Source organism: Melopsittacus undulatus, chromosome 6, assembly GCF_012275295.1.
Source record: "Melopsittacus undulatus isolate bMelUnd1 chromosome 6, bMelUnd1.mat.Z, whole genome shotgun sequence".
Taxonomy (NCBI): domain Eukaryota; kingdom Metazoa; phylum Chordata; class Aves; order Psittaciformes; family Psittaculidae; genus Melopsittacus; species Melopsittacus undulatus.
Genome location: NC_047532.1, coordinates 19,133,448 through 19,147,915, shown reverse-complemented (window position 1 = coordinate 19,147,915; position 14,468 = coordinate 19,133,448). Strand labels below are relative to the sequence as shown.

The window sequence follows — 14,468 nt, the reverse complement described above, 5'->3', positions numbered from 1 at the left end:
TATGATTGTCAATACCACTATGATAAATTCATAACCTAAGCACTGCAAAATACAGGTATTAAAGAGGGTTAAATCCCAAATTTACAGAATAGGGAAAGACACAATATCTAATCTGCAACACCGATAGAAACCCGAGACAAAACTCCTCCAAAATATGAATTATAAAATTCACATAAACAAACCAAAGTCTGTTACTCCCCAGTTACTTAGAGGTTACCTAATTCTATTTGTACCATTATACACTTCACAGCTGCTTCACCATAAAAGCTGTAAAGATGAGTTCCAGTCACACACAAAACTTAAAATATCAGTTCACTTCATATTAAGAAAAGTCTAGATACAATATCAGTTGCTAGAAAATGCATTACAGAAAGTTTTCCAAACAGGTAAATAAAAAAAACATTATATATATATATATATATATATATGGAGATACAAATTACTTTAATGAGTATTAAAGCAACATAAAATTAACTTTCATTTTCTAATTCGCGTATCTATTCACAGCAATAAAGCTGAATAAGAGGTTTCTTTTGTTTAACTGCTTAAAGACCACATGAAATGCATGGAATGGGCATAATATATTGTGAGATAAAGTTTTGTGGCATTTCACTAAAATGGAAATGATTTGGAAGGCAACTTTGTTTAAAGTCAGGAACTAGAACAAGAAAAAAAATACTTTTGCAGTGCCTGAAAGTCAACTCAATGTCCTATTCCTCTACAATAAAGCTTACAGGAACTGACAAAACAACACCAGCACTACAAAACTGGGGTTACCTGTATGGTTTCAGAGAGATCTTACCCACTTCCCAGATTCATAGCAACAAGTCACTAACAACATCAGATTTTCTCATTCAGATCACTTACTTCAAACCAATCTCTGACTGAGTTAGAAGCATGGAATAACAAGTACCAAAGGAAGGAGAAAAGCAGCTAACTGTATGGTAATTTCAGTGCAATCATTTTTTTGTTTCAGTTTTGGTGTAGATCTCCTAACACGTGTATCTAGTGTTGGGAGGCAAAGATTACCAGAGGAATAAGTGCAATCCCACAAGACTAATAAGTTAACTAAATTAAAAACATTCATACTATTCTAGGAGAGAACCAATAGCCATTGGTGTTTAATACACTACATGATGGCAAAAATACATAGCAGAGTCCAAAAGATGAATCAATTTTTTCAGCTTTTTCTGTTCCTCCCAGAGAGCCCCTACAACTCTGCAAATAAATTACAAATGATAAAAAACAGCTGGAGGAGTGACAGAGAAAATAGCTGAGGCCTGCAAGGTCTTCATCACTCATCCGCACTAATGCAAATACAGTTGTCTTCCATTAAAAGAACTTCACTGGTACTCTCAGACCAAACACTGAGCAACATGAAGAGGAAAGAACTAAACACACACCTTGAACACCTCAGAGAAGAAACCAGAGCCAATTTTCTCACATGTGAAGTCATCAAGACGAGTAAGTCTGGAAAAGGCACTTATCAGGGCTCTGTATGAAGAGGTACAAACTCTTCCTATCTGGGATGCAGTCCCTTCTCCTCCAGTGCCACCATCCAAGTCTTCAGCGCGCTCCAGGCGTGGTGGAAATCCTGCTATTGAATTCCGCTTACTTCGGTCCATTTTGAAAACAAGGTTTTATTTTGCTAAGTGAGGACTTCTCACATCTTAGGTAATTTGCTGTCTCCTCTACTTTTGTTGGATCCTAAAATACAAGAAATTGAGATCACCATTATTGTAAACATATCTAATAAGTTTGATAAGAAACCACAACACCACAACCAATTACAAAGCATCATCAGTAAAGACAGACAATCAAATTTTCATTTAGATTCACAAAAATACCCTATGCTCTGCCTATTACAAGATGAATAGGTCTGGAGATCACAATTTCACCGGTAATAAACAACTTTCACCCCCTCCCCGCTGCCCGTTTCTTTTTTACTTAAGTTCTGGTTGCTAAAGCAAGTAACTAAGCAGAAGGAAACCCACAAAATGTAATGTTCTATTTACTTCAGTAGCAGCTCATGACCAAGTAACTGCTATTCCAAGAAAGCATTTCACACTGGGTTCAAACTTAAACAGGGGAAGTTCAGGTTAGATGTAAGGAAAAAGTTCTTTACTGTGAGGGTGGTGAGGTGCTGGAACAGATTGCCCAAGGAAGCTGTGAATGCTCCATCCCTGGCAGTGTTCAAGGCCAGGTTGGATGGAGTCTTCAGTGACATGGTTTAGTGTGAGGTGTCCCTGCCCATGGCAGGAGGGCTGGAAGCAGATGATCTTAAGGTCCTTTCCAACCCTAACTATTCTATGACTTTGTGACTAGGGACTGCACAAGGGATCCCTAACTATACAAAAAATAGTTCAACTTTCAGTTAACATAAGGAAAATTGTTAACTATTAATAACAGTAGCTGGAGCACTAAAACCTTTGATTTTAAAGCTTCCACCTATAAGTGTTCCAAGATTAATTCCTTAACTGGTAGGGACAAAAGTTTATAACCACTAAAGATCTAGCCCTCGTATTTATAAAAACATCAACAATCATATTACAAACCTGAAATACAAGAAACTACCAGAACTATCGTCCCCACAAACACCCATTTCAAAGCTATATTCATTTCAGTTCAACTCAATACACAGGAAACAAGCCACGTTTGCCAAGTAGGAGAAAAGAGAAGAAAAAGGAAAACAAAACCAAAAACAAACAAAAAACCCACCTCAACAGTTAAGGGAATTTTTTGTTTATCATTTTAAGAGGCTGATGAAGTACTCTGTATGACCCTGGTGCCCATCAGATTCAGCCTGGACTGGCAAACTACAGGTAGCCTACTTTCATTATTGTTATTGCTATTATTATTATTATTCACTTTATACTTAGGAGGTTATTCATCCTTTCCACACTTAGCTGTTCTTTTACAGCAATCTGGTGAGCCCCTTATAAAACCTGAGCAAAGTGAGCACTCACAAAGAAAACAGGTTTCTCTTTCCCCTCCCTACCTCTGAGGGTGAATGAAAAACTGGAGGGAGCGAAAGGAAACCATAAAATCTAGAATAAAAATGGTGGACAAAATAATCACAAAGCAGGGAGCAGGGGATTCTGCTTCTATTTACACAGATGTACAGAACCTGAACAATACACTAAATTTGAAGAGCATTTCAAAACCAGAAGCACACCAGCTGCCCTCTGAATATACAACAGCGCTGCTATGCCCGTGTGTTGTATGCTGCGTATCTCTCAGAGATGTTCTGTGCCAACACATCAGAACAACACGTAGTCCTTCCCTGCCTTCAGAAGTAAGCTCTGGTGAACTGCATGGAATTTGAGCTTGTCCTCTCCAAGAAAAGACATACCGTCACTACTAAAAAGACTCCATATTTTTCAAGGGTGTTTATTTCAAACATCTTAACACTTATCTCTCTAAACAGGAGTCAGTGGGTATAAGAGATCCTTACCAGGGCCTGATTAAGAAAATTTAATCTCTCTCAAACCCCACATCATGGTATTCCTACAGAGTTTTTATGTGCAGCCTCCCACATGCATGAGCTTACTGCACATTTCAGATGATAGTACTACACAGCCTAACGTTATGGTGTGGACGACTGCCACACAGATCATGAGGATCCAATTTCTGACCTCATATTCTTACCCCATGAGCCTCAAGGGTCTGGAAATGGTACAGAAGCACCATGGGAAGATAAAGCCTGTTATATATCCCCAGATGAGAAAAATAGCTCAGAGAACCTCCTCAGCTGCAGAGAAGATGCCCAGGAATTTCCAAGGCATACTTAAATAATTCCTTTTGATCTGAAAGGACCAAACTATAGTTTGGTTACTTTTCAATGAGATAAAGAAAGAACTGCCTATGGAAGGAGGACTGACAGGAAACCTTGGTGTTAATAATTCATTTTCTGGAACAGGAGATGGAAGTATCTTTGGAGACTGACCAGAAAAACTGCTGTAATTGAAGAAACAGTTTTTTAGAACTTATCTGCATCAGAGTACCCCCATGTGCTAGACACTTTCCAAGGAAGGGAGCAAGCACTTGCCCCAGAAATGCACAGTCTGACATTCCAGTACCACAGTAATGCCCTATGATGTGGCCCCTGGAGCTTGTAGACACCCCTCCTAAATCCAGTGAAACATATCCACACTGCAGCCCAGCAAACTAAACCAACTTGTAAATCAGGACTCTAAGTTCAAGCAAGAGATATGCAAAAAACAAAATAAGGAAGACTGCTGTTGCCTTAACCAGAGGAAGATACCAAGTTAGGTAAGCTATCTTAAATAGGAGGAAAAGCCTAGGTCTCTCTTAAGCATCCAGACACCATTAACAAAAGATCAGCTCTCAACATAGTCTCTCAATCTATTTAACAAAAACAAAACAGAAAATCCCCCTCACACATACACATCCTTTTGATTGAAATCACATGGTGAACTTTGCAAAACTCTGCACAAATCCCACAATGAAAGAAGAGATTCAAAGTACTTCGCACAACATAAACCCCAAAAGGTTTTGCCATCTGGATTCCCAAGTAACCCATTCCTTCATTTTTTTGCCTGCTAGTTTGCCTTATTTCCAGACAGCTACAAAAAATCCTTGGAAATTACTAGGATAGAGCTCTATTTGTCTAGTATTCTGCCCAGGATTGCATACCCAGAATGAGAGGAAGAATTTAAGTGGGCACCATTCCAAGTGGGCTCCTGTCATTCTGGCCAATTAAACTAATGGCCACATTCTCCATGAAATCAAGCAAGGTTTAATCGACTTTCAAGTCAGTCTGAGGTACTTTAATTTACTACCTTGTATGGTTAATTAAAGTGCCCTGAACAGAATCCAAGACCATCTTACAAATCCTGTAACCAACTAAGAGGTTGTTGGATGGGTTTTCTTCAGTTTCAAAATTCTACAGCTGTGTGCAATGGCCAGGTAAAAAAATAATAATAAAAGACACTGAACACTTTAAAAAACACCTCCCGATAAATTCTCAGCTTTCAGAACAATTTTTCTGACATCTTTATACAAGAAAAATGCTCCCCACTCTGCCAAGACAGAAATAACTTAGAAATACACCTCTTAAAATGCATACCTGCCCTACTCATCCATTTATTACATTACTGAAAAGCACAACTGCAGCATATTTCATACCCTCCCACACTTTCATTTATTGGTAAATGAAATTGAAGAAAAAAACAATCCATGTTAGCATTATTTGAAGATCAGTTTCTCCACTAAAAGAAAGCCTTGACTTTTTAATCATAGAAAGTACGATAAATACGAATACTGTCAGCATTTCTTCAGCTATGTAGAGGTCTGGCATTCAAAACCAATGCATAAGACTTCATCTGAAGATGGAAACCCCACAATAGCACATCAAGTTATACCCCTCACTAACAATGTAAAACTAACAGGTGACATATATTAGCCAGTACTTAACATTTTCTATTTCATAGACATAAAAAGGGACAAGGCTTCTCAACTTTAGCAGCATCCCTTTATACTTCAGGGCATAAAACAAGATCTTTCCAAAATAAACATTTCAATTCATTACGAAGACGTTTTCTGTCCCCAGTATCTTTATAAATATATGCATATTTGCACTCAGATGTCAAGCTCACAATTTCCTAAAAGATGGCCTTAACAACAACAACCATTTTTAGACAGAAGACTGTCGCTAGGCATTCAGCCTGGAAAGCCATAAATCTGGTGGATGCATGGTATTAATTTGAAAAGGTTTTCTGAAGAACAAGATGCCAAAGCTTTGACATAAGTAATTTGCCAAGAGTTAACTATTTAAACTCACAGTCTGATGGAGCTTCAAAACCCAGCACTACAGAAACATGAAGGAATTATGCTGGCAAGTGTCACTCAACAAAATAACAACTTGGGGGCTGAGGGAGATAAGGGAATGTAAAGAACAAAATCTTCCAAAGACTGAATTGACTTTGAAGTCATTTGCCTGCAGGAAAAAGAAAAAAAAAACGTGAATGAAACATGAGAACTCAAACTAAGCAGGTAACGAGGACCAGGCATTCCACAAGTTTATTCTCATCTGCTGTCATCCCCTTTCCTAACAGAGGGAAGTTCCTTGGTTTGTCCGTAACTTGACTTTGGGAGAAAGACAGTACCAAATATTTACAGACAAGGTAGCTATAAGTACCAGACCTTGCACTGTGTTTGGCAGAGCTCATCCTGAAGCTGAAGTTGTTTTTGACTGCTTTTACAGGACAGGTCTCAAGTGCAGTTTATAGCCTCAGTTACGACACTGTGCTTGAATGTGAAAATCCCAACATTTTCTATTTTCATTTAGGTAACATTTTGCTTTAATTTCATCTTCCCTGTAGGAGATAATTCCTAGTTCTAGCCAGTGCTGTCAGAGCACAAGCTTCCCACAACTAGGGCTGACATTCCACAGAAAAGACCTGCATTAACCCTACTACACCACTCCAGAAACCAGAAGTCTGCTGAACTGCACTGTGGTTTTATAATGCAAACAAACCTTCAGGAGAGGCTAAGCTGAAACAAACAGTTCATTTATTTTGTGACTGTAGCCAAGCTCGAAACCAGTACAAGAGACTAGCTATTAACTTACTGTAGAGCTCAGGATTCAGGGCCAAGGTTGTAGGTTTAAAAACATTAGCATTAAGCATAGGCATAAATTCTGGCATGTATTTAGAAAGCAAATAACTGGGGGAGCTAAGAGGGGAAAAATACTAAAAACCCACAAACAGAAACCCACTTGACCCTTATGCCCACATAATTGCCAACAGTTGCCAGGGTCCAGGTATAATATAAAACTACACCTCCACAAAAGACTTTGCAAAAATCCATTCCTCCCCTGGCCTGGGTTTAGTCACTCCAAGCCACAGTACAGACAGACTCCAGCCTAGTTACAGAGCATCACTAGAGTTAAATAATCACTCAAGTAGATCATGTACAATACACAGCTGCTGCTTCAAATGGATAATTTAAATATATTATGTTTGCCTAACAAAACAGAGCTCAGTAAAGACACTGAGAAGCAGCTTATGCCTTCCAGGTGTCAGCAGGCTGACGTTTGCTTAGCTCTTGAGAAAAACAAGGGGAATGAAAGCCTTCCAGTACCACCAGGCATTGTAACATCGCAATAATCAAGGAATTTCCCCTTCAGCCTCTCTGCCATGTTTATGACTGAGGGCTGACAGATCTATTAGCAGGACAGGCTTCACAAGAGACGGGAAACAACTTTCTGTTGTTTTGATGCAGCCAGTGAGACAACCCAGCACAGCACAGGCAAGAAAAGAGAAACAGAACACTTGTAAGAGACATGAAGCCACCAGGCTGCATTTCATACCTGACTGACCTCTCTTGGACACAATCTTATACACCATCACATGGGGCAGTCAATACCTGTATTTTCCAGCTAAAAGTATCATCTCCACAAATATCTAAAGCACATTCTGTAACATACCCTTAAAATACAGCTGAAACACCACTCCATGCTACTGGCTTCGCATTACAGTGAAACACCAGGTTTACTTCAGGTACCACCTGCACAAACCGAACAGTAACACACAGTCTTGACTTGTGACATTTTTAAGTGAGCACAGGGCTTCCCAAATCTGTTGTTGTTAAGGTAGGAGGGACACTGAAGTCTGCTGGTATTTATGTATCAATCTGAAACACCCTGGGTAACAAGGGGAAACATGGAACTCTCAGTTTGTGTTCAAAGTCAGCCTTCAAAAGTACATCTCAACTGCATTCCTGGTTGCAAGAGCTATTGCAGTTCCCAGCACAGGCAATGGGATGGATAAGCATATCAAAAAGTAGCTTAGCCACTACCAGAAATGTGCTCAACTTAAGAAAAAGTGACAGGACCATATGAAAAGCAGCTTACTATCTAAGTCAAAAAGAGGACTGGGCAACAGACAACAGATGGAGCCAGGGTGATGGAGTTGCCAATTATTAGATGTACTTATTGATAAAAACACAACTTCAAGCAAAGACATGAGGGAGTAAGCAGGAAAAGGGGTTTAAAGAAGAAAAGCTATGAACATTTTCCCTTTTAGAGCTTGCCTAGAAGAGCACTTGTTGTTGTGCCAGGCTGCAAGATACCATGCTGCAAGGATACAGCAAAAAGCTTTGCCATTGTGCAAATGCATGGTTCTCGGCTACCGGAAGAATATAGAAAGGGAACCTATGATGCAAGTGAACCACAGACTTCATTCCTTTCTGCAGCAGACACCGAGCAACAGTCTTCTCCATTTCTTTCATGAATCTGTGAAATCATTTACATAAAGAATTCTAATGGCAGAAGCAAGCGTATAGAATCGGTGGGTACAAGGAGGTTAGGGGAGGCCTATACCACCACAACACCACATCTGGACCAACTTTCTCCCTCCACAGTCACAAAAATATCATAGAATCACAGAATAGGTTGGGTTGGAAAGAACCTTAAGATCATCCAGTTCCAACCCCCTGCCATGACTAGACCATGTAGCTCAAGGCTCTGTCCAACCTGACTTTGAACACTGCCAGGGATGGAGCATTTACCACTTCTCCGGACAGTCTGTTCCAGTGCCTCACACCACCCTAAAATATTAAGCACTGAAGTGAGGATTGCTCCATCCCTGTCTCCTGCTCTGCTCCCATAGCCAGCTGCTCACCTTAATGAAACAGCACAATTCCAAGCAAAAAACAGGAGAGAGCACACACACCCCACCAGGTACAGTGAACATACCCCTCTGCCTTCAGTTCAAGCTATTTGTGTTCTACCTGCAAGTTTTACAGGAAAAGAAACCAAAATGGACAATGGAATCACACAGCTGTACAGTATACTTCTGCAAGAGTCAGAAAATGACATTTTAATTGGCCTATCAGGATACGGTATGCAACAATAATTTCCAAAGATGATGACTAAATGGAAAGGTTTATAACTAGTCCACTGGGCATAGTGGAGGTTCTCATAAAAAAAAAAATCTTATCTTAGGTTGTAAATTCCACTGCCTAATTAAGTCCATGGAACTGTAAAAGCCTGTTGATCCTGCAGACAACAAAACAGGCTAGAACTCTGATCTCTGCTGGAAAATATATAGTTTCAGTTGAAGCAGAAAGGCTTCTCAGATATTAGCCTAAATATTGGCTGCAAGACTTTTTTAGGGGAACAAACGGAAATGTGTAAACTTACATAAAACTAGTACTCTTGAAATTTCAGCTTTCAACTATCAAGGTACCACCTATCAGAACACCTAAGTGGAAAGTACTCCGTACTTAAAGCAAATGCACTTCCCACCCTCAAAGGAATACAACATGAAAAGTGATCGTCTGCATTTATACAGCACCTTTCATCTGAAGGCCATCAAGCAAATATATACACACATACACCTGAACGGTCGAGCCTGTCATTAAGACATGATTCACGTACTCTTACAGGGCAGCATTTGAAACAGCAAAACGCAAGCCAAGCTTTCACACCTCTTGGCAAAATGACCATCTCCTGCGGCTGGGCAAAGCTCCGGCCGTGATCAGGCAGACCCTTGCCCCCGGATCAGGGAACGGCTTACTGCCGCCGCAGCTCAGGCGTCCCACTGAGCCGGACCCGCTCCCCCTCACCCCGTGAGGGAACGCGGCCGCCCCACGCACTTGCTCACCGCAACGCATCTCTCCCCTCACCACACCGCCCGGGGCGGGGGACGGCCGAACCCCGCCGGCTGTCCCAGACGCTCCGCTGGAAGGTGCCGTTCGCCGGAGCGGACCCTCACCGCCGCCGGGGGTGTCCCCAACCCGTGAGGTGCTTCCCCTCAGCGGGGACCCCGGCGGGACGCGGACACGGACAGACGGACACCCGCCGCGCGCCGGCCGTTACCTGAGCAGCGGCGCCAGCACGGCCTGCGGGAGACGCGGGCTCTCATGGCCCAAGCCGCGGGCAACTCCCGGCCCTTCAGCAACCCAGCGAGGGTCTGCCGCGCCGCTGCGGCAAGCGCGGGGGCCCCATGTGAGGAGAGAGCCCAGCTGCGGCAACCGGGGCCGGGACCGCCGCGGCTCCTCCCCCTCCACGGCCGCTGCCCCCGCCTCCCCCCCCGGAGCACCACCGCCGAACCGCCCACAGCACAGGGCGGCACTCGCCCGGGAGCCGCCCCTCCCTAGCAGCCAATCGGCGGCCGGAGAAGCTGGATGGACGGTGTCGCTCTGCCAATGGAGGAAGGGAAGCTAGGAGGAGGGACTCACAGGTAGCGCTATATGGATGCCCTTTTCTAATTGGTCACAGCCACTTGAGAGGCAGGCAGTTTGACCAATCAAAAGAGAAACAACAACTCCCGAGAGAAGGGAGGGAGCCAGTGGCAGAAAAGAGAGGGGGGCGTTGCTAGGGGCGCCTCGCTTTCACTGGCCAGTTTTTGAGGGCGGGTTATAAATAAGAGTCTTCGCCAATAGGAGTGCGGTGCGCTAGTGACGGAAGGGCTGAAGAGCCAATCACTGTATGTTTATAGGCAGCGATGGGCTCGAAGCTGTCAGCGGGACGGGTATCCCAACGGGCGTGAGGAGCCCCAACAGGCTGCGTGCGGGTGTCATGGCGCCGGCGGGCCGGGGCGCTGAGGGGAGCCGGCGGCGGAGCGGCTCAGACCCGGCCAGCCCTGGCACCAGCCCTCGTCCCGCACCCAACAGCCACACACACAGTGACCGTAATCGGGCTCCGTGATGGCATCCCTGATGCTATTACCCCTAATTACCGACTCTGTTTCCCACAGGACCCGTCCCTTGTTCCGGGCTCTTCCTCCCTCCAGGTCCAGCACTGGAACTTTTCCCTTTTTATCCAGCTGCCCGCAGCCCAGCCGTGGTGTCCATCAGTGCACAGAGCATCCTGTTCAGCCCCGCGAGTCCCTGCCTGTAGCCTGCTTAATACATCTCAAATATTCGGAGGTTTTGGCTGCCAAGCTGTAGCAAGTCTGTGATTTTTCACACACAAACTGTTATTCGTCAACTTAGAACTTATCCACATGCAGGCAGCCTGTAACAGGTATAGAAAACGATACCTTTCTTCCTGCTAGGATGTACTGCCAAACTTCAAGTATCCATTCCAACACGTGGCAGGACTAGAACATCTCATTAAATGGTTCTGAGAGGGGACTGGTTTTGTTTTACATTGACAAGGGACTGATCTTTTTCCCTGACTTCATCTTTGGCAATAGCTAAGCTATTTTTACTGAAACTCTTCAAAAAAAACAAAGTTCGTTTGCTGTAGAGTCCCGTATAGAATAACCAAATCCCAAACAGTTAAAACTTGCAGAGTGGTTAACTCAAAAGGGTCTCAGACAGGAAGAATGCACAACCCAGCCTTGCCATTACTAATAGAAAAGGGTAATTAGAAAGCATTAGTAATATGTGTTCTCATTATCCTTTGCCATTAAATCTACATCTAATCTTTTCAGCTCAATCCAAAATTCACTTGGGGGAGTTTCATGTTGGAAACATTGGCACCAACTGTGCAAATAGAACCGAACAGAGATTTATTCTTATGGTTGGATTAAAATCTCTACTCTGTAATTTACTGATTGAATTTAGTCTCCGAATTTCACCCAAGTCTACAGTGAAACTTCCTCTGTGTATTTAACTGCAAAACACGTAACCATTTCTGCACAGGTAACAGATTAAGAGTACTTTTTGTGGGGAAAAAATCGTCCTGTTTTCTTCATTTTCTGTCTGGATTTCCTTCACAGGAAATTTTCCCACACTCCCAAATGTTAAACACCAGCCATATGTAAACATCTATTCTAATGATGGCTTAAACACAGGGTGCAGTGAAGCTTCTGTAATTAAGCTATTAAAAAGTTATTATCATGACTGTCATATTCTAATCAGTGACGAAGCAGATGGAACTCCTCAGATCCGGTATGTTCTGCTCTTGGGCACCCAAGCAGGTTGGAGCTCCAGAATGGGGCTTTTCAGCAAGACTGGTCTTTTAGAACTTACCTTTTTAAGTTACATTTATGTTTTGCTGGGATTTATCTAAACAAGTTGGAAAGACTTTGCAAAGCCAACTCTGGAACATCTCAGTCCCCATTCTCTGCGCCAGGATGCAGTAATCCCTGTGGCCTTGTACCCCTTAAAGAAACCCCAGTGCCTTGTCCTTGCATCTTGTATTCCCCCGTATCCCTCGGCCCTGCTGGTTTGGAAGTCATTCGTTAGCTTCAAGATGACATCTGCTGGTAGGTTTTTATTACTCCTCTTTCTGGGAGCTAATCCCAGCACTCAAGCAAATGAATTATCTTTCCCCAGTTGCCCATCATAAATTTCATCTCTTCTCTGCTTCCCAAACAAGACATATGTTGTCTCTCAGCTTTTGGCCTGCAGATGTCTTACTGGTGATATCCATGAATAAGCATTTATCCCATGAGCTAACGCAAAGGAGCATCATTAAAACATGCCAGTATGATTCAGTAAAGTTAAACTCAGTTGGAAACACTCTCACTGTATTTTATACAACACCACATGATGTATGTCAGTGATGATCCCTGGTTTGAGAGGGAAATAAGACAGTCTTATGACCCCTCCTACGGCTTTATCTCAAAGGCCTGTGTTTTGAAAGAAGAAAAACGTGCAGTTTGCTGGTGACCATGTGTGTTTGTGCCTCAAGAGCAGAACCTTTGTCTCAGGAAGCCCCATGTCCCTCCTGGCAGCCAGCAGAAGCACCCCAGCAAATCTGCAGAAGACTTTTGGAGCCTTCCCGGGGAGAAGAAAATTAACTATGCATCATCATGAAGACTCATCAAAGAGACTCATTAAAGGCAAAGTCTTGCAGATGTCACAGTGTACTTGCTCTGACCATATCCCTCTAGCATCCCAGAAGGGTCAGGCTGCCTGTAAACACCGCCGGAAGCTCTGCTCCCCGAGGGTATTCCCCTTCCCCAGCTGCCCCCAGGCTGGCTGCCCCTTGCAAAGCTCAGCCACTGCAAACAGCAGCTCCGTGGCTTTGCGGTTTGCTGCTCTGAGGCTGACTCTCCTCCACAGACAGACCGTTTTGGCTTTTAAATGTAACCGGTTTGGCAAAAGAGCAGCCAAGGGTTAATTCACAGGGTGGTGATAAAAATAGACATGAGACAAGTTGGGTGAGAGCAGGAAGGAGGGGGAATTCCCTTCCTCTGGGCTTTGGAAATGCCCGGGAGGAGAGAAGTCTGGAAGACTTCTCCTTGGGAAGGGGGAATCTGCTGCAATGTGGCCACACAAATTTGCCTCCCCTTTAACAGAGCAGGTGTTGCCTCAACAGAGAGGTTCTGTGGGCTCCAAAGTTACACTAATGTCAGGCAAAAGGGCACTGTTTCTCTCCCCTCCCAAGGGACCAAGAGAGTGGTTTGACTTCACAGCACCATGATGAGATTGGGCATTTTAGTAATTTAACCCATTTAATACTTCATGTAATGAAACACGTCAAGGAAAAACAACTTTAGATAGGATTGGTCAAATCCGGCCCTGATTCACACCAGCAGGGATCTGGAGCCATGCCACTGAAGCTGGAGGAGTGAGTCCCAGAGGGAATGCCTGGAATTTGCTCTTGTCTAATGCCAGCATTGTCCCTTTCCTAGCCCCTGTCCATGGAAAACGATCCCTTTGGCCTTCCAGTCACACACCAAACCTAGATTTCAGAAAGCATCTTCACAGGCTCCCTGAAGGTGCATCCTCCTGCCTGCACCTCCCTCAGCCAGACTTGCAGGTGCCCTTTGCAGACCAATGTGAGCTTTGTTCATGGGTGAGAGAGCATTTCCCACCACGAGCAGGGAAAGCAGAACTGGGGCTGCCCTTGGACTGTGTGCACCTTGTCATGTCATGACCATCCTCCTGACAGCAAGGAGGGCTCTGGATGAGGACTCAATTCTGTCTCACCACCAGAGTGGACAAGGCAATCAGCATGCCCTCGTGCACAAAGCCATGCTGCTGTGTCAGCCCAAACCCAGCACCATGAGTCTCTGCATGCAACCTGGCAACCATGGGATTGCCAGAGCATCTTCCACATGGCTGGGCAGAGCCCAGGCAGGAGGCTGGCAAGCACCAGGCACCCTGCCTCACGAACCAGAGGGATTGTGCTGCACAGATGGAAGATCCCAACTCGGCAGCTGCCGTGCTGTGGCCTTGTGCTCCCCTCCCTGCTCACCATGGCCATCTGCTGTCTCGGCTTCTGTCTGGAGCCTGTCCCCATTGCGATGGTGCTGTGGCATGGCTATAGGCAGGTTCCTGGTGCACCATGGGCATGGAGCGGCACAGACGTTGTGGTGCTCTCAGTTATGAGGCTGTGCAAGCACTGGGATGGTGAGCCAGGACTGATGCTGTGTCACTGTGCCTGAGTGGTGACAGCCCTGACAGAGCCCATCAAACAATGCTCAAGCCCTCAAGAGCTGAGGGGAAAGGGTGAGACCCCACTGCTCAGGGCAGGCCTGGGGCACGGCTCCTCTCAGCAGCCTCACAGGTTTGAGGTTGTCTGAATCCAAAATACCAATTTT

At 44.2% G+C, this 14,468-nt stretch overlaps 1 protein-coding gene across 1 annotated transcript in view; it reads right to left on the bottom strand.

Annotated features, from left to right (window-relative positions):
- TESK2 (testis associated actin remodelling kinase 2) overlaps positions 1 to 9,983 on the bottom strand; it is an 83,835-nt gene extending 73,852 nt beyond the window's left edge. The window contains exons 1-2 of the mRNA XM_034064096.1: positions 9,845 to 9,983; positions 1,404 to 1,707 (exon numbers count right to left, since the gene is read on the bottom strand). Coding sequence (XP_033919987.1) covers positions 1,404 to 1,625 — 222 coding nt within the window. The 5' untranslated portion in view covers positions 1,626 to 1,707; positions 9,845 to 9,983. The remainder of the gene's footprint in view (positions 1 to 1,403; positions 1,708 to 9,844) is intronic.
- Between the last annotated feature and the right edge of the window lie 4,485 nt (positions 9,984 to 14,468).